At 54.8% G+C, this 23362-nt stretch overlaps 1 protein-coding gene across 1 annotated transcript in view; it reads right to left on the bottom strand.

Annotated features, from left to right (window-relative positions):
• Nucleotides 1-23316, bottom strand: part of LOC122691250 (proto-oncogene tyrosine-protein kinase receptor Ret-like) — a 49281-nt gene extending 25965 nt beyond the window's left edge. Inside the window, 2 exon segments of the mRNA XM_043897906.1 lie at nucleotides 954-1217; nucleotides 22997-23316. Coding sequence (XP_043753841.1) covers nucleotides 954-1217; nucleotides 22997-23066 — 334 coding nt within the window. The 5' untranslated portion in view covers nucleotides 23067-23316.
• Between the last annotated feature and the right edge of the window lie 46 nt (nucleotides 23317-23362).

Below are 23362 nucleotides of genomic sequence, written 5' to 3'. Positions count from 1 at the left end.
GTCCCCCCGCTACATCTACTCCTCCCATATTCATCAGTTCTCTGCTTCTTACTAGCCTGTCCTCTGTTGCTCCAGTCCCCTGCTGTGGTTAATAATTCTCCGTATAAACTTTCTCTGTTCTAATTACTGTGATTTCTCTCCTGACTAGAGCTGGCAGGTGCATGAGGCTGCTCTCCAATCACGAACAGAACAGGCCTCCTATGAAACTCAGACCCTTGGCAAATTTCACTCTGGCAGTACTGTTCACAGCAGAGTGTCTGCCTCTCAGCACTCACAGGAGCTCAGAGCTGGCGTGAGGGCCCAGGGAGGCCATGTCTATAGAGCAAGAGGTGGGGTTGTGATCACCATTTGGTGCCACAAGGCAGAACTCTGCTCCACAAACAACCTCCTCCCAGTACCAGGGTCACACATGGCCTTCACTCCAGCTTGGACCCCTGCTCTGAGAAGCCGTCCAGGCCTTCCTCCTGCTCCACTTTCCTCCCCGGCACCAGGCCCCAGTCCTCACCAGGTGCCAAGAGCAGCCTGCTGCTGATGGTAAGGTGGGCTTTCTGTGCAAACAGCTGCTTCTCCACCAAGTTCCAGATCATCCACTAAATCAAGATCTTGGGATGTCTCTAGCCTTTCTTAACTCTTCTCTCACAACCCCACATCTCTGTTAATCCAACTGGAAGACATTTGGAGCCAGCATGGAGAGAGCCCCTCAAGTCCTCCACATAAGTTCTCCAAAATCCCAACAGCCTCAGGAGGCCTGAGGGTCATCAGTGGTCCTCAAGCTCATCCTGGCTCCCTCACGGGCTGGACAAAGAGGACAGGCCAGCCCCATCTCACTTGCTCCACTCTTACACAGCAGGAGTCGTAGGAGCTGTGTGATGGGCTCTAAGGAAGGACCAGGTGAGGGCAGGGCGGGGTGGGTAATGAGGCATGTGGGGGTGGGGTCAGGGCCGCCCCCTTACTGCGGATGTTGAGCTTCTCCCAGGAGCTGTGGTCCAGGCTCTGGTTAAGGTAGAGAAGCCCCGTGTCCTCCTGGATGCGGACCCAGTCATTCTCGTGCAGCCGCGTGTGGTAGGCGCTGTAGAGGTGCTAGCCCAGGCGGAAGCTGGGCATCTCCTCTGGCACGTCCTGCAGGGCATGGACATAGAGCAGGGGCGTGCCGGCCGGCTGGTCCACGTATAGCTTCTCCCAGTAAGCGTCCCTGGAGAAGTAGAGTCCCAGCGGGGCTGTGGGAGGCAGGGAAACACGTGAGGGAAGGAGGGACTGAGGGACGACCACGGTGCAGAGCCCAGCAGCCCTCCCAGGCAGATCACCTTTCCCAGCGGCCTAACTTCACATTTTAGTAATAGCTTCCTTGTGGGCCAAAAAAGAAAACTTAGGTCTTTCTCATCTGTATTCCTAAGAACATCAACACACAGTTATCTGTATAGCTAAACACTAGCTGCAAATACACTGCTTTAAAACAGAAAAAGGAGGAAGTGAGGAAGCATAAACAGTTGCAATATCATCCTCGATTACCTGAGATAGATAAGCACGTAAACCACTCGGCTTTCACCCAAGCTTCTGAGCAAATCACCTGGAGCCAGAGTTTTGAAGTGTACAAGACGCTGCCAGACAAGCAGAGCAGGCAGGGGTCCCCAAAGATGAACTAGAGCACTTTATAAGTAACAACATTCGTGCATGCTAAGTCACTTCAGTCGTGTCCAACTCTTTGTAACCCTATGCACTATAGCCCTCCAGTCTCCTCTGTCCTTGGAATCCTCCAGACAAGAATACTGGAGTGGGTTGCCATGCCCTCCTCTAAGAGATCTTACCGACTCAAGGATTGAACCTGCATCACTTACACCTCCTGCATTGGCAGGTGGGTTCTTTACCACTAGTTCCACCTGGGAAGCCCCTGTAAGTAACAAAATCTTCATCTAAAGTCAAACATGCTCCTACCATAGTACCGAAAAATTCCACTCCATTTATCTGAGAAAAATGAAAACATATGTCCGTCAAGTGACTTGTTCACAAATGCTGGGGTTATTCACAGAGCCAAGAACTGGGAAGAACCCAGATGTGTTCCAGCAGGTTATCAGATAACAAACCTCAGTCCATCACACCATGGAACCCTATGCAGTTAGGATGGGGCACAAACTATTGATACACACGACAGCCTGGACACATCTCATAGACATCCTGCTAAGTGGAAGAAGCAGCACAAAAGAATCACATGGCACCATTCCAGACTGATTTTAGGTGACAGAAATCAAACTGGGTACCAGCTGGGGGTAGGGGAGGTAATAGACTGGAAAAGCAGGGGGCATATTCTGGGAAACATACATGTTTCATATCTTGATGGGGTGTGGGTCACACAGGGACATCCATTTGTCAACAACATACAGCCAAGATTTGTGCATTTCAACGTATGTAATTGTGGCCTAAATTTATCACTGAGAGGCTGTGGGTAGAGCTGTAAATGCCATGAGGAAGAGGGATGCTGACCATGGCCACGCTGGGTGAACCAATGGGGCACTCATCCTACTACTCTCTTGACTTGGTGTATGTTCAACATTTTGCATCATAAACAGTTATTTTTAAATAGTAAGAAATTTTAAAAAGATGGATAAATGGGCAGGTGATGCTTTAAAAAAAAACTGAAAACCTGCCAATATTCTCTACAAAGCATAAAAAATACTAACACACAAAGCAAACATGAGAAACATTGTACTTGTGTGTGAGCGATTTCTCTTTTCAATCAATTTGTTTCCACCTACATTCTGCTTCTCTTGCAGCCACCAAGATGAGTGGTTGGTCCACTCCACACCAGTGGAAGATACCCTGGGGCTGCCTGGGTCCTTGAAGACACACTTGTGTGTGGGAAACAATCAAGAGCCAACTAGAGTCAGGTGAGGAGAACTGGTGAAGACCTTTTGGATCCCAAAGTGGTGAAACAGAAGAAAACTGGAAGGTTGCCAGCACTGTGCCAGGCTTCCCAAGGATGACTTCAAAGGCAACCCGGCTGGGAATGCCAACTTGAAGTGTGCATTGATTGGGTCCCACCCACCCAGTGTGGGTGCTGCCCTGCCAAACAGGCTGGACCACGGAGCCAGCAGGAGAGGGAGGGAACAGGAAGAGAAACAGAGGGAGAGAGAGGGAAGGAGGGAAAAGACAAATGGGGCTAAGGACAAAGGTAAGTAAGGCAGAGAGGATGGAGGGGAGAGATGCTCTGGCCAGTAGTCAAAGGCTACTGCACACCCGGCACTAAAGACAGAGATGGAAGGAGGGGGGCTGCAGGTACGGAGCTGACTTATTAGACCTTCGGAAAACTGCTCCCTAGGAGTGCTGTCCCTGGAGTGGGACCCAGAATCACTGGGTCTCTGCAGGTGAGGTACTGGGAAGGGCAGCTGAACTCCAAGGAGCTGGCCCTGTGCCCAAGTCAGGCTCTGCGTGTGGCCTTCCTGCCCTGCCACCTCTTGGGGGAAGGGATCCACCCAGAGCATCATGCTGCCTGCCATCCAAGGGGGTGGCAGCTCCAGGAGCCCTAGGAAGAAGTCACTCTGGGGAACTCTGGGGAGGGAGCACTGAGACCTGACTTCCCTTGCCGGGGGTCTCACTGGTAGAGACCACGACAGGAGCCACCCACACATGGCTGGATGCCACCCTCCTGTCCCACAGCCTCCCAACTGGCCACGAGGACATGGACTGCCTCTCAGATACACTCAGAGTGTTCATTTCTTCGGGATTTAGTAGCCAACCCTAGCAGGGATGGCTGGCAGCTCAGAGAACTGTGTCAGCCCCAAATGGCCTCAAGACTGGCCTTGATGCTTCTGTGAAAAGGCAGCCAATGGCACTAGCTCGGAGCAGGCCTTTTGCAAGCTGGGCAGAGTGACAGGCCACAGCTGACAGATCCTCCTGCACAGCTAGGATGCACTCCACTGGCTCACACTTCCTGAGAAGTACACAGTTCGGGGTCCCAAAGAGGACCCTACAGCACTGCTCATACTGCTCTTGTGACAAAGGCAGGAGGGTTCCTGTGGTGTTTCCTCAGCCAACGAGAGGGAAGGGGCAGCTGCTCCCCACCTGTAGTGCACTGAAGCCCCACTGCACTGCCTGGCAGAGTAATAAACCTGGGTCTGCACTCCTCACAGAAATCAGAAGGGCTCCGAGCCCACGGTGGCCCCCTGTCCTGCCCCAGTAAGGCCGGGTCTGGGAAGGCAGATTCAAAGTGGGGGTCAACACCAGACACAGCCCTGCTGCCCCAAAACAAGTGCCTGATTCATAAGCAGCAGCCCAGCTTCCTTTCCCTCCAACACTCCATGAAGGTTGCAAGTCAAAGAGTCTAGGGGGAGCTCTGGGGTGGGCTGTGGGGGGCTGGGGAAGGAGCGCAGAAGCTGATGCTCACAGCCCTGCGGACAGCAAGAGGAGTGGCTTGCTTTTCCCTCCACTGCCACCTTCTCCAGAGGACCTGGCCCACCGCATTCACCCACCCCGCCTCTCAAAGGTGCAGAGTGGGGTGAGCACGGCCAGGTGGACTCACACAGCACGAGGCCAGGCCCCGTGGCACATGGTGACCCTGCATTTTCTTCGCAGCCCCAGATGGAGCTGCTGATGGGATCACTGCTTTGCAAACAGACACCTGGGCAGGACAGAAAGAAAGTTGTTTGTATGCTCGAGGGCACATGTGCAGCCAGCCAGGGGATTGGGATTTGGAGGGCTGTCTTTCCAGCAGCATAGCCCTCACCGGCCTGCTCAACCCCATGTCACATGGTCCAGAACCCACGGTTACTGTGCCCACCCTCCACCCCCACCCCAAGTCCTGGGCAGTGACCGCAAGTCAGGGACACTGGCCTGCAGTAGAAAGCAGCCCCGGAGGGTGCACCATCTTTCGGGAAGGTTGACTTTCTGGCCACAAAGAGAATGAGAGATTTCCCAGTGGCTTGACAGGGTGGTGACCTGGTGGCAGTCCAGGCTTGTGACACCATGCTGGATGGGAAGGGGGCTCTGTGCTGCCAGCCTCCTTCTCATCCTGGCAGAAAGGTGAGCGCCAACCACTAGCGATCTGAGATGCTGCCTTCAGGGCCCCAACCCCAGAGCTGCAGGAGACTCAGTTGGTGGGGAGGGGGAAAGCCCAGGGTGGGTGTGGGTGGGTCCCCCAGATGGCACACAGCCAAGGGCAGCCTGTGTCTGCCAGCCTGCCTGGCCACCAGCTCTCCTTGGTGTGCCAGAGCTCTCCGTGGAGAAGTGAGGTCTGCATTCTGGTCTCCGGAGTACTGTCAAGGATGGTGTGGGACGCCTGCACCCACATCAGCAGAATATCGCGACTTTTGCCTTCTTATTCTCTCAGGATATAATCCCTGTGGCCTCGGTCAGCTGTGCAAGAACTGGCAGCCCTGGGAGCCACCCATGGGGGGTAGGGCTTGCAGATCGGTCTTCTAAGCGGGGGCGAGATGCTCACTCCACCTACCAGGTAGTGAGGAGCAGATCCAGAATAGGGCTCCTCCCCTGGGGCCCCCTTGAGCACATGTACATTCAATGGTCCAGGGGCTGGGAGGTGCCTTGAGCTCCAGGGAGCCCCCACCTCTGAGCTGGTCCAGTCACCACCACACAGACTTCACGTGCAGGATGAGAGCACTGCCTGCTCTCATCTCCGAGCCAGGTCCTACAGGATCCATGTGGGGCCTGGTCTGTTGCTGCCAAAAGTGATTTGTGGGTTGGGCGATGATTGTGAGCAGAAACAGTCTTAAATGCACTTAAAATGCTTCCCAGGTGGTCCCTACTCAGGGCATGGCCGCCTTAATGCTCCTCCTTGTCACAGACACGTTTAGATGGAAAAACACATGGTCCAAGGTAGGGAACGAGGGTGTGGGTGCAGGGCTGGCCTCAGGGGGGTGTAGCCTGGGGAGACCACAGTTCCCCATACTTGGTTTAATGCTCTCCTGTCATTGTCCTAAAATAATTCATAATTCTAGAACAATCTGCATTCTATGGTGGGCCCTACAGATGATGGGGCCAACCCCAGAGGGTGAAGGAGAAGAGCCCGGAAAGGGCCATCAGAGGTGTCCAGTTTCCTGGGGCTGTGCAGCCTCTGTAAAGTTCTAGCCTCCTCTGGGCCTCACTTTCTCTGACTGTGAACAAGAGAAGGGCAGGCTGGGGAGAGGAGGAGCTGGTATAGGCCTCACCTTTGCACAGGTACACGCGGTATGAAGTTCACACTTCCGATTTATAATCACTGGGCAAACCTCTTCACTGCCCCATTAAATAGGTAAGAACACGGAGGCTGGGAGGTGAGAAGACTTCCCATGGTCAAACAGCTGGAGGGTGGGCATCTTGGGGTTTGGACGATGACTAACAAAGCGGCGATGGGACTCAGGAGCAAGGCAGATGCTGGCCCCACCAGGAAGCCCCAGGCCTTGCCAGCTGACCACCCCTCCCTGCTGGCACCGTTTTGCCAGGAAGGGCTTTTTGACCAACCTCTGATGAGAGTCTCCCCTGGAACTTGGGGCAGGTCGACACAGCAGGACTTGTAAAACCTGCCCCACCCACACCTTCCACCCCGAATGCTGCTGGGTGACAGGGTCCTCCCCCAACACCTAGTCCCACGTTTCTGCCTCGACAGATATTGCCAGCACCACGTGGGGTTCTGGCCCCTCAAGTTGCCCTGGCATCACACCAGAGGGTGAGGAGCTGGGCTTTGCTCTCACAGGAGTGGGGATGGGTCCCACACTGCTCATGACATACCTGCCAAAGGTCCTGGCTGCTGCTCGCATTTGCAGAGACCCCAGGCCCCCTTCATGGCATGTGTGTGTATATGCATGAATGTGTATGCACAGGTATGCAGCAGATGGAAACAGAGACAGGCATGTGGGCCCAAGGCCCCATATGCTCCCACCCTGCCCCACCCCTGCAGGAGAAGATGTGCAACTAACACTCAGTGGGGACAGCGGGCTGTCCTGTTCCAAGGAGGGCCTCCTCCAGCATCTTTACAAGCAGAGCCACCAGGCATGGATGGTCTCATTCGGCACACGCAGTCACCAGCCTTTTTGTATCCTGGAAAGGCAGTCTTCAATGCTCCACACCTGGCTGGATGTGTCATTTACTCACATTTGTATGCAGAGAGAAGCAGGCCCAAGTCTCTACTTCACTTTCACTCATTCAACTGTCCACAAGCTCAGCCCTGTGTGAACACTCACACATGAACACTGGTCATACTCGTACACATTCTCAGACCCACACAGAAGCTGTGAGTGCCCTCCTGTGCGGTGGAGAACCACGCAGGTGGACGAGGGTTTCTGGTTGTCATCCCTCACTTCTGCAGCACATTGTGGGGACATCCTGCATGCTCTGCCTCAGTCCATGCCAAATGCACGCAGCCCCTTGGCGCCAATGTAGCCCACGCCCTTGCCCCGCGATCACCTCCCATAGCCCCCAGATGCACCCATCACCAGCCTTTGTGCACCAGCCTCAGCTCCCCCGTGTACTGGAGGGTCACCTCCCGCTGGCCCCCGAGGCTGCAGACCAGTCCTGGCCCCTGCAACCCAGCCAACTTCTCAATATGCAGTGAGCTGTGACCCCACTCTGGGGAGGGAGCCCCTTCCCCAAGCTCCTGCCCTCTGCCTCAGGGTGGCCCACAGCTCTCTTACACTCATCACTGCCGATCAACTCTTATGTTAACCTCCTCTGGTCCAGTCGCTGTGTGGGTGTCTCTGGATTGGACCCAGACTGATACACACATCTCTCTTACACTTAGCATGTCACATGCACATTCTCTCACACTGTTGCAGACCCACCCCCACCTCCCCCATCTTCTTGCTCATTTAGTGAGACATACCGAGCCTACCCAGTCCTAACTGCAGGCTCACCTCACCAGTGCCCCCTGGTCAGCCCTGGCCATGAGAGGCCATGCACAACTCCCCTGAGGTTCCTTTGACCTCCTTGCTACCCTCGACTGAGGATGTGCTGCCAGTCTGACCATACCAACCCAGATCCAGGCAGGTGCTTCCTAACTGGGCACCCTTGACTAGAGTGAGTGGCAGTCACCGTGGTCATCCCACACAAGGCCCCAGACAACCAATGTCCTAGGACTGCAATGTAAAAGCCAGAATTTGGGGCTCTCAAGAAAAAAACACATGGCAAGATGGTCTGATCTAAGAACTGAGTGGGGTGACAATAGTGCCCACATGTGTGTGCAAGGCAGTACCTTCCCGCAGAATCCACTCACCGGGCAGCCCTGCTCCTGCCTGTGACGAGCACCAGATCCTGCAGATGACAGCTTTATTATGGCCCAGCACAATCTCCTTAACAGACGGTGGTTTCCTAATGCCATCACTTCTGCAGGAACAGGAAGCAGACCTCATGGACTCCTCCCCAGGGACTGCCCCTCTCCCTGAGGGCCAGCTGTCCCTGTGGAGGGTCCCCCTAGCCCCACCGCCCAGACAGCAACTTTTGGCACCATTATCCTCTCCTCGTCCACCCCATGCCCCTCCTCTCATATCCTGTTCACATTTTCTCTTTATTCTAGTTGAATATTTGACATGTACAAGCAGTATATTTTGCAGAACATTTATGTCAAAATAGTGTTCTGCAACAAACACTCATGAACCTGTGGCCAACTTAACTGGACGTTTAGCAACAGTGCTGCCCCTCCCACACGCCCCTTCCACCTCATACACTCACAGAAACATGAATCTGGGTCTTTGTTTCCCTTGCCCCTCTTTTTAAAACACTTTTACCTTATTCTTGAAAGGCACTTCTGCTGGGCAGAGAATTCTGTGTGTGTGAGTGTTCAGTCATGTCCAACTCTTTTGTGACCCCATGGACTGTAGCCTGCCAGGCTCCTCTGTCCATGGAATTTTCCAGGCAAGAATATCTGGAGGGAGTTGCCATTTTCTCCTCCAGGGGATTTTCCCGACCCAGGGATTGAATCTGCATCTCCTGCATTGGCAAGCAGACCCTTTATCAACTGTGCCAACTGGGAAGCCCACTTGGGAAGCCCTGAGACTTCTACAGGACAGTTATTCTGTCCTTCAAAAGCGTGATTCTGCTGTCCTGCTTCTGAGAGGTCTGTACTCAATTCTGATGATTCCCTTCTTGGTTCTCTCTTCTCTCTGGTTGCTTCAGGACCTCCTGTGTTTGGTGCTTTCCTATTTCATTCTGATGAGCCAGCCTGCTCACCCCCATGTGGGTTTCCTCCGTCTCAGCTTATCTTCTAGGTGTTCTCTCCAGAGCATCCTTAAGCAAATGGCAGCCAGTCCCACAGCTCGAATGGCTGCCTCTGAGCCAAGGAATGCCACGTTCACCAGCCCTGACCTCCACCCAAGTACCAGAGACATCCGTACCAACTCGCTCCATCCTCTCCCTCATCTCAGTTCAGCTTAGAGGACCACCTAGCCTCCCTGAGCCCACTCTTTTTTTTTTTTTTGGCTGTACTGGATCTTAGTTGTGGCATGCAAGATTTAAGTTCCTGGACCAGGACTGAAGCCAGGCCCCCTGCTTTGGGAGCACAGAGTCTTAGTCACTGGACCACCAGGGAAGTCCCTCCTTGAGACCACTCTTGACCCCATAGGCCACTTGCCCCAGAGCAGCCAGGGTCAGTCAGATCATGTCACAATCTGTCTGAAACAACAAACTAGTGAGTGAAACAACAAAGGAATCCAGGAAGGAACAAACTAATACATAAATGGTTTTAAGCACAGAGTGGCGGGGGGAAGGTGGGCGGGAGGTTAACAGCTGGGCACATTTGGAAAACAGTGAGACTTTGGGATAGGAGAGGGGGCAGGGTATCAGAGAGATGGGTGATATCACCTTGGTCAAGACCCCCTGGCTTGGTCTGACAGGCACAGGGAGCCACAGGTGGGTGGCCAGTGGCAGGATGAGTGCAATGGAGCCTCACGGATGCCCCTCCCCACCCCATGAGGCTCACGTGGGGCACACAGCACTCTCTAGTGCACGACCTGCCTGGGTGAGGCCAGAGTTGGCATTGAGCAAAGAAACCCTGAGGACACCTAAGAACAAAATCACTGACCACGGCTCAGGAAATGATGGCCTGGTAACTGAGGAACACTGCCAACTGGGAGACATTAGGCAGAATGACACACACATGCACACACACACATGTGCACTCTCAGGCAGGGTCACCCTGTAGGATGCTCCACACACCCCACGATCTCCATTTTTTGTCCCAGATGGAGGCTGGTTTTGCAAGGGATTGTAATGTAATTTTGGCTTTTTAGGAAAAAAGCACAGGTCAGGAGAACCAGTGCCTATGAGCGCAGAGAGGGCCCTGCAGGCCAGCCCCACTTTGGCCATAAATGGGGCTGATGGTATGCTCAGTACCTCCTGTGTGTGGCCATAAAACCATCACCACCATCACCACCATTACCCAACCACAATCACCACCCCCAGCTACACCATTACCACTACCATGATCACCACTCTCCCCACAAGCACCATCACCTTCACCCCCCTCACCTACACAGCATCACCACCACCATCACTAACTTCACCTGAACTCCAGCCCCCCACTATATTATCATCCCCACACCCTAACCACTACTGACACCATCACCACCCTCCCCACAACCATCACCTCACACCTTCACCCACCAGCTTCACCACTACTGCTGACCATGCCTACACCATCACCACCCACCATCACTCCACCCTCCAACCATCGCCACCATCATCACTCTGCTAGGCATCCAGAGGCTTCCAAATGAAGCAGCTTTGCCAGGTTTGACCCACATAAGATGTGGGAAGAAAGCTGGACTGGAAAGACCCACAAAGCCAGCCCGGGCCTGTCCTGTTCACTGCTGCATTCCCAGAACCTTGCCTGATGCCTGGCACAGAGCAGGCGAGAAGGGAAGGCCTGGGTGGCCCTTTGAGAGCCAGCCACCTCTGTTCACGGGTCCTGGGCTCAGCTTAGATGTCACAAGCCAGTGCCTCCTTGCAGGGAATATGACAGCTTGCCCCAGTCCTCATGCTGGGAACTGAAGCCTCTCTACAAAATCATCAAGAAAACTCTGGCCTGTGCAGGTGTACCCAAAGCTGAACAGCTAAGTGCATACATGGGTGGTGAATACAAGCCAGGGCTAGCTACTTTACTTGGTGCCCAGTGAGGACACTAATCACCATGAGAGCAGCCTCAATTCCAGTCTTAAATTCCCTCTTCCCAAATGCTGCCAGCAGCCCTCAGTGGACAGCCTGTGTGCCACTGTGGCCACAAGGCTGAGTGGCCTTCCTGGCCCGGACTGGGCACACAACAAAGGCCAGCTGGCACAAAGGCCTGGCACACAAGGAGGAGTGAGCAGCCACCCTGGCACACCCTGGATGCCCGGGGCTCTCCATGCTCCTGAGGATTCTGTCTAGTGCAGAGCCCAGGCACCTGCCTGCCTGTCTGGTCAGGGACTTCACACATAGCCCAGCTCTGCAGGCTTTCCCTCCATCATCCCTTCAGACTGAGCCTCATCGTGTGGTCCACGGTGGGCAGGGCAGGCGATCACATGCAGGGGTACTGTGTCTCCCCACACACCTGTCTGCGTGGGCCCTGCCTGGACAGGGTGGCTGGTGGCCTGGAGAGAGGAGGAGAAACCCGAGGACCAGGCCTTGCCTCAGAGGCACCACAGACCTGTACGTACAGGTACATTCCTCCACACGTGAAAAGCTCTGACTTGCCCACCTTACCCGAGCTCTTACTGTAGACCTCAGTCTCCCCGTCTGTTTCCCAATTCTGAGGAAGAGAATTCACTTCTTGCTCTCAGAATGGAACTGCAACCAGGCCTAGGTCTCCTGACAACCCCCTCCTCTGCCATGCCATCTACGTAGTCCTCTGCTGATGGGCAGGAAGGGGTCAGGGTGTGGCTGAAGTTTGGGGTAGTGAGGTGTGCAGACGAGATCTGCAGCCCAGCTGCATGGAGCCAGCAGCCCAAATTCCTCCCTTGTGCCCAGGCCCCAACCTTCTGTTCCCAGAGGCCTGAGGGCCAGGCTGCACCTAGCAGGCACCCGTGGCCACCACCCACATCCCCAACCACCCGGACCAGCTGCAACAGCTTCGCTCAGATGATGGACACTCATGCCCAAATGTGATTTCCCAGCTGCCACTGAGTTACTCACCAGCCTCACTAGCAGTTCCTTCCAGCTTCTATGCAAAGGAAACTGCGAATTAGGTTACAATTAATTTCTTTACCCAGGGCAAAGCCTGACTGGAAAAAGACTGGCCACCCAAGTGGCCTGATGATGACTGTTCTGCAGGTCACCAGGCTCCCTTGGCTCTGGGGTTCCTGTGCTTTGTAACCCCAGCCAACGGCAGGTGTATCAGCCCCGGCCTGGTCAGGTCAGCCCTGGCGACTGGCCAGGACATCCCAGGCTTTGACTCTGCTGCTGCTGCCCAGCAACTGTCCCCCTCTCACCCAGCAGGGCACTATGACTCAGATCTCAACAAATGTGTCACCTCATTGGACCTCCTTGAACAGCCATGGTCCTGCCCCTTTCTGCCCCTCCCCCCAGCACCGGTCTCGCCCAGCCCAGGTTTACCATTAACCAGCAAGGGCTTCCCCGAAGGTTCATCAGGTAAAGAATCTGCCTGCGATGCAGGAGACACAGGTTCGATCCTTGGCTCGGGAAGATCCCCTGGAGGAGGAAATGGCAACCTACTCCAGTATTCTTGCCTGGAGAATCCCATGGACAGAGGAGTCTGATGGGCTACAGTCTATGGCGTTGCAAAGAGTTGGATTTAACTCAGCAAGAGTGAGACTTCTTTATTGGGTTGGCCAAAAAGGTCGTTTGAGTTTTTAATGCATGATATTACAGAAAAACCCAAACGAACTTTTTGGCAAGCCAATGCATTCTTCCCGAGAGGCTCTATTCCAAATGCTTCACGTGCATCACCCTACTAATGGACACGACAACTGCCAGAGGTAAGGACAACTTCTGGTTCCTGTCTTAGAGCAAGGAAACCAAGGCAGAGAGAGGCTACCTTGCCCAAGGCTGTACAGAGTGAGTGAGCCAGGACTTAAGGGTTCTACTCTTAGGTATACATGGCCACCAGGCTCCTCTGCTCGGTGACGGCTGTGCACACACATGTGGAAAAGCCAGGGCACCATGACCTGGGACTCCAGGCCACCCATCCACCTGCTTGCTGACCAGGTGGAAAATGCAACCTAAATAATCCTCCATAGTCTTCTTCAGTCTCCTCAAAAATGCAGGTGCCCTTAAAAGTCTCCTCGTGGAAATTTGCTCTTTCATATCTCAGTGAAACAGAGCAAAGGCCCAGGAAGGCATGAACAGGGGGGAGTTTGCTCGGCCAGCGCTGTCCAACAGGGACAGACATGGTCAAGGCTGCTGAGTGTGCAGGTACCTGGGGATGCTGGGGGCCTGATGTGCCCATGCCCCCTGGACACAGGACTGAGCCTTGAGGGGTCCTTTTCTTTGCTGCTGTTAGATCCTACTATTCGATACCTGGGTTGGGAAGATCCCCTGGAGGAGGAAATGGCAACCCACGCCAGTATTCTTGCCTGGAGAATCCCATGGACAGAGGAGCCTGGAGGGCTAGAGTCCATGTGGTTGCAAAGAGTAGGATACAACTGAGCATGTGTGCGTGCACACGTGCACATGCATGCACGTACACACACACATTTCACCTTCAGAAGTGAGTCTAGATACAAAGGAGAGATTTCAGTGTGACTCGTGAAAGCAGAGAGACAAGTGCAGAGCCAGGCCCAGGCCACGCTCCTTCTCTGTCTTCCTGCATGGCCCACTCAGTGCTCAGCCTCTCTGCGTCTGTTCCCAGCTGTGAACAGGGACAGGGACCCTCCCTGGAAGGGCTGCTGGGACCAAGCACCTACTGGTGGGAGCCAGAGCCACTTCTCCTCTTTTCTCCCTCTCTTTTTTTTTTTTTTTTTTGCAAAGAACTTGTGGTTTATTAAAGACAACTTGTCGTCAGCAGCATTTATTCAACGAACAAAACAAATGAAAAAATAAAAGCAGACTAACATTCTGACCCTTAGAGTGAGACTAACTGAATTCATTCAGCCCAGTGTCCAGAGTCCTAGGGGCAGCTTCCCAAGGAGGAAGCCTTGGAGTCTCGGGGTCTCTTGGCACCTCCCTTGAGAGTCTTGCCGGGGGGTGGGGGCGTGGAAATTGCCAAGGGTAATTCTTCCCTTTGGAGGAGTTCAGTCTAACCTGGGTATGGTCCCTGTGCTCTTTTGACCTTCATCACAAAGTCAAGGAGAGGACACTGGACCCAGGTCTGCCACTGAGGCAAATCAGATGCAGTGATGCAGGATGGTCCCAGGAAAGAGGAGGGCAGAGGGACAGGCGAGAGGGAATGCACTGGGGTCCTGGTCAGTGTCTGCTGGGTCACAGGCTGCGGCCCCAGCCTCGGGCTGTGAAGGGATCACGCAGGGGCTGACCACCAGCAGACGAGTTCTGGTACAAGGGTGACCCAGGCTGCTGGGAGGATGTGTGTTTCTGCCTCATACTGGTGTGGTGTCTTTACACACTAGTTCTCCCTTACACTCAGTTCTACCACAGAGCTCAGAGCTCCCCCAGCCAGGACCTTCTGGAAAACCAAGAAGGTCCCAGAAGGCAGGGAGAGAGGATGCTGACTGACTCTGGAAGGTCAGGAAGACCATGTCTCCAACCTGCTTCCTCCTTTCCAGCCTTACCCTTCATTTCCAAACCAAGCACTTGCCAACCCGCAATAAATAACCAGGAGTCCGAATAAAGAGCAAAAATCTTCCAGATACTGTGTGGGAAGAGGAAGAAAAAGGGAAGCATACAAAGTCCCAGAAGCATCCACAGGACAGCCTGGCAAGGAGCCGCCTCCTCCCTGACTCCTGAATGAGACCTCCTTGGGCCCACAAAGGCTTCCTGATAACCCCCTAGTCAAGATCTTCCCACCCTGAGCAGGTGGGAACACCTGGTGGAAATTTGATAAAGCAAAGTAAACTCAACAACAAAAGAAGGTCCACCCAATTGAAACAGGGGCAAAATAGTTGCTTCCCCAAAAAAGATACAAATGGCCGAGAAGGAAGTAAAAAGACTCTCAGCATCACTGATAATTAAGAAAAAGCAAATCAAAACCATAGGTGAGGACACTGCTTGTATCCAAGAAAATTGATACAATTTAAAAATATAAACAGAAACTAACATGTGTTGGTGAGGATGTGGTAAAACTAGAACTCTCACACACAGCTGGTAAAATTGTAAAATGTTTCAGTTGTTATCAGAAAATAGCTTGGCAGTTCCTCAGAAAAGAGCTTGGCAGTTCCTCAGAAAAGTTGAAATTATCACATGACCCAGCAATTCTACTCCAAAATAAACACCTAAGAGAACTGAAAACAGGGATTCAAACAGATACTCACACAAAAATATCCACAGCAGCATTATTCACAAAAGTCAAAAGATGTAAACAACCCAAATGTCCACCAAGAGATGAATGAATAAATAAATGTGATACATGTTGCATTGGCCCTAAAGTTCATAAACCCAAACAAACTTCCTGGCCAACCCAATACATGCAATGTAATATTACTCACCCTTAAAAAGGAATGAAATACCAATACATGCTACAACACGGATATACCTCCAACCAAGTAAAAGGAGCCTGATACAAATGAAAGGTCAATTTATTTTAAATATCCAAAATAGACAAGCCCATAGAGACAGGTGCAGAGTGGCAGTTACCAGGGGCTAGTGTGGGGGGACTAGGCGCACTGCCTAATGGGTATGGGGTTTTCTTTGGGGGGTTAACAATAATGTTCTGGAACTACACAGGGGTGATGAATATGCAATGCTGTGAATGTACTAAATCCCACTCAACTGTTCACTCTAATTTTGTTATGTGAATTTCATACCTCAAAAGAAGTGAATTTTAATTGTTTACCACCCTGTTCTTCCCCCCATCTCCGCAGGAGAGACCACCCTGGAAGAGGCAGGGGCACAAGTCCAGAGCGGACCCCAGGAGCCTGCACAGGTGCCCCAGTGTGCATCCCACCAAACCACCATGCTCTCCTCTGCACACTGGCTTCTCTTGCAGAGAAAAGGACCCTGTGATGGGATTCCAGCCTGTGGAAATGGGCAAAGAGCCCAGGGCCCTAGAAACCCGACTCCTCAGAGCTCTGGGCCCCTCTTGTGCACACAGTCAGGTGTGGAGTGGCTGCCAAGGGCAGGGGGCGGGGAGCAGGAGACAAATGAACAGTGTTGAGACGTTGAAACTGGGGGTTTCTGTCACCCCCAAGTTCATAGTCTTTCCTGCTCACATAGGTACAGGGGATAGGTGGCTGCAGAAGAAGATTCAAGAGGGTCCCAGCGGAAACTTCTCAAGGCTCTGTGGAGTCACATGTGTGATCTCCTGTAAAGATCCCCTGCAGGTGCCAATCTGATGAGGAGGCTCAACCCAGTGGCAAAGCATGTGCTCACAGCACAGAGTACACGGTCACCTTGCACCCATGTCATGGCCAAGAGGTGGCGGAATGGAGTGCTGATTCCATCCTTTCTCCTTCCCAGAAAGAAAAAAAAAGAGCATCAGATGCACCATGGGCAATGCTGGAAAGGCAGGATAGGGGAGGAGGGAAGGAGAAAGCACACTCTGAACCAGCCCCCCAGCTTCTGGGTCTTTCCCTGTTTCACCGTATCTGTGTCTTTGACTGTTTCAGGGGTAGAAAAACTTGAGAAAGAAACTCCATAAACTCTTTCCCTCCACTCGGACTCCCACCACCACGCTGTGCACCCCAGATCGCCCCCCACCCCCACACCTGTCTCACTCTCAGGTTCTGGCACACAGAACATATATCTTCCCAAGCATTTTCCAGGCTGTTAGTTAAAGCTTAGGAACTTATAGTTTTTCTTTTCCTTTTTTTTTTTTTTTTGTTAATTAAAGCTTAGGAACTTACATGGTTTCTTTCCCCCTTTTGCTAAGACTAAGAACCACTGGAGTTTTCTGGCAATCCCATAGGCAGGAATGGGGGACTAGAACCAGTTCTGATGTCCATTATCTCACCAGAGAGGTTCTGACTGTTTCAGAAGCCAAATTGTTTCTTCAATCACAGGGCAGTCAGAGCTGGTAATCAGGGCACAGCTTGGAGCTCTGCCTCCCTCTCCCGGCCACCCTGCCCCTTAGATACTTCTCTGGAGCCCAGGGCCCTGTGGAACCCAGACAGTAGCTCCCAGGTCAGAAGAGTGAAGGCTTAAGATGGGGATAAAGTAAAGTCCCAGTACCTGAATCTGGGGGCAGTGGGCTGGGGCCCCCAGGACGTGGGTCTGCAGGGGCAGGGCTGTCTTCCCTGAGTGGGTCCCAGAACTGATCCCTGCCTGCCACAGAGGCCCCCAGTCCCACTAGGTATCCTTGATGTCATGGAGAGCCTGCATCGGCCGGACCAACAGGTGGGCACACACCTGTCCAGGTGCACAGGTGACCTTTCTACAGTGGTGCCTTGGCTGCTATACTCTGTGGAGCCGCTCACCAGGCAAAAGCAAACAGAGGTGTTTGCTCAGGGCTGGCCACCTGCTCTCCTTGAGGGCCCAGGTGGTGCCTGATCTGCCTTCCCCAAGCTCCTGCTGGCGTCATCACACCCACAACCACGCTTTCTAGGGGGTATCAGTTCTACCTCCCTGCTCTCTCTCGCCCCACCCTACCTTGCCCAGGGTCTTGCAGTGGACAGCTGATAGGGCCACTGGCTTTCAGGCTCCAGCCTCAGGGACAGGTGCCAGGGGCTCCCACAATTACCCAGCTGTGAGGCCAGAGCTTGATGGAAGCCCAGGTCTCGTCTGGTCCAGAGCTTGGGAAGGCGGATGGTGGGAGGATTGGGAGGTGAAGCCAGGCAGGAAGTGGGCCCCGTCCACAGGGGCTCCCAGGGCTTCAGCCCAAAGAGGACAATACCCTCAGGTCCTCTCAGGTATGGCGGAGCTCTGTCTTGGGAGCCACAGCCTCCCTTGAGCATGGGAACACGGGGGTCAGGGAGGGGGACCTGCGCTGCCAGTCCGCTGCTCTGGGGTAGGGAGGGAAAGCCATGTGGGCTCTGGAGGCCTGAGTCTTCATACCCCTTCAAGCCCCTCTGAGACTACCCAGGTCATGGCCCTGGGTGATCTCTCTGAGTCACACCAACCCCCCAGTCTTCCAGGAGCTGAAGCATGCCCACCCATAAAGCATAGCACTCTGCCCTTGAAGACCCAGGGGAAGCAAGTGAGAAGGCAGGAGGGAGGGAGGGAGGGGGATGTCCTCCACCGCCTTCACACCCTGTGGCCCAAGCCCAGAAGGGCCCCTTTCCTGCCTGGCAGCCCACCATCCCTGCTTCCACCCGGCCCCACAGCCTGCCTTCTGCCATGCACTTCCATTTGATATCACACACACACATTTGAGATAAATGACAGCTTGGCGCTTCCTTTACTGCCCATTTCTCCTACATGGAGATAGCTCTGAGGTCAAAGTCACCTTCTGCATTCTCCCCGGGTGCACCCCTAGTCCTGGAGAAGCTGCCTGGGTGGCAGGTGGTCCCTCGGAGCGTGTATGTGGGCTGCTCACCAGTACTGTTATTGTTACTATTAAGTCACTCTCTCAGAAAAACAATTGCAGAAACCAGGAGGAAGAAGAGAAAGAAATGAAGAGGAGAAGATGAGGGACTGGAGCCTGAACACAACCCCCACAGGAGGAAGTGTCCTCCCCCACATCCACAGGAAGGGGGTGGGTCTCCAGAGTGGAGACTAGCCACTTCTTCAGGATAGAAGGAAGCAATACCGCTGTTGGGGGGCACTTCTCCAGCTCTGCCTCTTTCCTGGGGAGCCCAGTGGGCACTTTCTTCTCCCAGAATGTCCTGGAGTCCAGGTAAGGAGACACAGTCATACCCATGTGCCCTGAAGCCCAGCCCCTGCCCTCCCCCACTCCTCAGCACAGTGGCTTCTGTCAGGTTCTAGGTCCCCAGGCAGAGGCGGGTACAAGGGTCACACTCTCAGCCTACACCACTAGCACGCTCCCTCCCCTGGGGCCAGTTATGACAGGATCCCACCTGGAGGCAGTTCCTGGACCTGTAGGACTCCCAGACATCAGCTACAGTAGCAGTCCCATCTGAGAATCAGCCAGAGTCCTGCGGGCTCCTGACTCAGGTGTTGGGGAGCATGGCAGCACACTTCCGTCCCAGACCCAGGCCAGGCTGTCCCTCGGGCCCCTGGAGCACCCCACCAGAGGGTGACCAGTGGGTGAGCAGACTCAGGGCCACCTTCCCCACACCCATCCCCGGACTCCTCCTGAGCCCTGTTGCAGGTCCCCACCACCGCTGGCCCAGAGGAGGGGCTTGCTGAAAACCAGAGGACCAGGGCCACAGAGTCATGAAGTCCTCTTCACGGGCTCAGGTACACGGGCTGTGGGAGCCTCAGTTTTCTTACCTATGAAATGGGAATACAAGGCCACATCCCTCAGGGTTTCAGGAGGATACAGTGAGTAGCAGACAGGCGGTGCTGAGCACAGGATCAGCATGCTGTGGGCCCCCTGGGGTGGCTGTTGCTGGCATCACCTTATCCAGTTAAGACCAATAGGCAGAGGGCACCTCTTTTGGGTCACAGGGGGAGAAGCCCTCAGGCAAGGCAGCAGTTTCCTGCCCCCCCCCCACTTCCACTTGGCACCCCATACTTCAGGTTAACAGATCCCATAATTTTTCATTTGTTTTCTCCTCCCCTGGCTAAAAGGCCATTAGCACCCCATTAGGTAAAAGAATCCCATTTTCTTCACACCACCAAGGAAACAGTGATTTACTTAGCCATCCTTAATGCAATTCTGCAGAATAAAGGCAATTTTGCAATGGTCTCAATAAACTTCCCCATTTGCTCTCTGCTTGCAGACCCTACTCTTAGGAGCCTACCAGCTGACCCAGCCCCTTGCTCCCTCAGAAGGCTGGACTCTGCTAGGGCCCAGGACAGTCAGTGTGGAGCGCAGGCAGCTCTCAGAGGCCAGAAGGGCTTAGGGGGACCCAGGTGAGCCTGATGAAGCACACCACCACTCGTCCCTGGCCAGAGAGGGAAGGGGCAGAAAGAGAAACAAAGAGGTCGGCAGAGCAGTCTTCCTGGCTGAGGGGCTGCGCTGGCACCTGCTGGTCCCAGCAAAAGTGGCACACCCAGGTCCAACTGCAGAGGGGCAGGGCCCACAGCCTGGAGAGCAGGCTGGAAGTCATGGCCAGTACTGGGAGTGAGAGGCCCCAGGGGCGTGCAGGCACAGGGGGCAGGTCTCTCCTTGTGGGCAGAGGTACTGAGCAAAACAGGAACCCAGAAGCCAGGCCAGGAAGATGGGAGGTGCGAGGCCTCATGAGGAAGAGCAGGGAGAAGGTGCTGGGTGAGCAGTCAGCCTGAGACATTCAGGGAGAGCCCTGGAAGCTGGGAATCAGTCTCTTCATCCATGCCACGGGGACATCTGTACCTGCACTGGAGCAGTAAAACGCCACACACTCTTCTGAGAACAACTTCTAGATGGGTCCAGGATGCCCCAGGTGGACAGGCTGTGCCCCCTGAGTGTGAATAGGGAGGAGCAGGTGTCCCTGTGTATACACGCAGGGGTCGCAATGTGTGGGAGTAGCAGGGAGGGGGGCTGGGTTTCCCAGATAAGGGTGTAGTGTGAGGGGCCGAGCATGGGTGTGAGTGTGTCCACAGGCCTCATGATCACATATCCTTGAGAAAGGGCAGTGGTGTCTCGGTGATCACCAAGAGTGAGCATGAGAGTGTGTGAGCATGGATTCAAGAGTGTGTGTGTGTGCCCATGTGTGCCCTCACACAGATACCAGAGTGTGGGTGAGGAGTACTGCCCTACTCTGGGAGTCTGTGTCTGGGATGGCGCCTTTTTCTGAAGGCGTGTGAATTCTTACACAATGAGAGTGTGTACACATGGAGAGGGGCACACACTAGGGGTCTGGTGATGTCCTATGACCTTGGTCTGAGCACCCCTGAGCCCTCTAGCCCATCCCTGCCAGCCCTGAGGCAGTGCTTTCCTTCCCCAACACTGGGGTCCAGGCCACTGCCGCTCCATCTGGTTGCCTCCCTACCCTGCCTCTCATCAGTCATCCAGCACAGAAGAGAGCTTCCGGTCTGGGGGAGGTAGGTCTAGGCCAGCAGGGAGGGCTTTCATCCCCTAGAGACCCAGCCCATACCCCAGGTAAGAGGCACGGCCACTGAAGGGCTGCATCCACAAGGGGCCGCCCTGAGGCCGGGCTACTCCCAGCCTGGGTGAGTCCCGGAGCAGTGGCCCTGGCTCACTTGCGGCAGTCTGGAGCGCCACACTGAGAGAGCTCCAGAACTGCCACTCTGAGTAGTGTGCCCGCAGGCCTCTCCAAACGCCCAGCTGTCTCCTCCTGAGTACCGCGGGGCCACCTCTCCACTCTCAGTGTCGTCAATCAGTTTCTTACTCATCCTGTTGGAAGAGTGGGTGGGGCAGGAGACCTGCTTTCCCTGGATTGGAGGGCCTTTCTCCCACCACCCAACTCCTTAAGTCCAGGCTGTGAAAAAGCCACTTGCATTCCTACCAAGTGTCACAGGTCCATGCTAGCAGCCCCGCTCCCAGTCCAGTCCTCCTAGCCTCAGCTGGACACCTTGGCTAAGCACAGGAGAGGCATGGGAAGTCCTCTTCTAGGTTCTGAGGCCACCAAGTCCACCCTGGCTTCGGCCTCTCACCTGATCACCCGCCCATTACTACAAAGTTGCAACACAGAGTTACAAGAGATCTTCTGAAGGCCTTGTCTGTGTTTACTTCTGCGGAGTCTTCATCCTTCTTCTGTCTGTTTCCGCCTCACAGCACCCTGACCCCAGACTCCCAATGCTTCCCCCATTCTTCCCCGGGGCATGGGAAGGATTTCTCCCCTGCCTTTCCTGTGATGGGCTGGGGGCCCATCCTAGTGTAAGTATCTGACTCTTGAGTTTAGGATCCAGTCATACAAATGAAACCTTGGGCAGGCCTGTGAACCCACCGTCTGTGCAGGACCCAGGGCCAGAAGCAGGGAACCACTCACTGCCTCTTGTATTCCCAAAGGCTGAAGGGAAAGGTGGGGAAGGGTGGTGGGGGCTACTCTCAGAGGGAAATTTAGTACATACACATAAGTATTTAAGAAAAAGAAATCAGGGACAATTTGAGAGAAACTAAAATTCGTGGCCACGGGGGGCAGGGGGTAAGAAGCAGATTCCACAGCCTTGGGGTTCATTCATCTGTTGAGAGTTTTGGAGGTGGGGGCAGTGACCAGCCTCTGCAAAGCCACTTCGAATCCTCCCAGCACTGATGCTGACAACACACAGCCCTACTCCACTCCAGGATGGTAAAAGCGCTTGGTGCATGTTGGCCCCGAACCGTCAAACGGTGCCAAAGGCTGCACCTTCAGGTACCCCTGTGGGGCAGCAACAGGGGACTCTAAAGAAGTGGGTGGGACTGGAGCCAGGGCCGGTGGCGCTGGGCCAGCCTGAGCGGGCCCTCGAGGGCAGCCTCCCTAAAAACCACAGGCTTGGGGGATTTTTAAGAAGTAGGGTGGCAAAAACTCACAAGGAAAAGCAACCGTTTTAAAAAGATCAGATCCCCTCCGCTCTCACCTGAGAGAGGATATCAGAGCTGGAGGAGAAACGCACCGACGTGGAGTGTGACAAGGAAACCAAAATGGAGCAATCGTTTACAGAAACACAACTCCTCCTGCCCCAGTGGCAGGCTTTTTAGGGCTACCTTACCCGTCCTCCCCTACCTGCACCAAAACGCCAACAAGATCCGCTTGGTTCGCCCCGAGACGCTGCTGTGGCCCGAGGCGCAACCAGGCAGGCGAGCGTGGCTGCGACTCGGGCCCTGGGCACAGGCGCCTGGCCCGTGTCCGGCTCCGGCCGAGACCCACCCAGCCTGGGGCCCGAGGCGCGCTGCCCGCCACACCACCCCACTCCCAGTGGAGCCCAAGTGGCCAGTAACTGCCTGGCCCGCTGCCCGCCGTGAACAGAAAGGCATTTTCAAACGCGTCCACTCCACCGCACGGCTCCAACTTCACCCCGGCCGCTGCGGGCACCAGTCCTCGACAGAACTCACCTTCCCCGAGCAGGGGCAGCAGCAGAAGCAGCAACCTCAGCCCCACGGCGCTGGCCGTCGCCTTCGCCATCGCCGATGCACGCTGCGGCTGCGGCGAGAGGGACGCTTCCTTGGGCTGGGGGGCTCAGCAGCGGGGTGCGGCGCTCAGCACCGCCCGTCCTGGAGCGGAGGACGCAGTGAACACTGCGGGCACCGAGCGTCGGGGCGCGGGCTCCAGGGCACTCTCCGCAGCTGTGCTCGGGGCTCGGAGCACATGACTGAGGAGGGGAGGGCGCGGGCTGCGCACGAGGCGAGAGCAGGGGCGGGGCGGGGCAGTGAGGGCGGCGTGGTGGGGGGGGGGGGGGGGGGGGGGGGGGGGGGGGGGGG

Source organism: Cervus elaphus, unplaced genomic scaffold (genome assembly GCF_910594005.1).
Source record: "Cervus elaphus unplaced genomic scaffold, mCerEla1.1, whole genome shotgun sequence".
NCBI classification, from domain to species: Eukaryota; Metazoa; Chordata; class Mammalia; order Artiodactyla; family Cervidae; genus Cervus; species Cervus elaphus.
The sequence above is the reverse complement of the archived record's forward strand: the minus strand, read 5'-3'. Positions and strand labels throughout refer to the sequence as shown.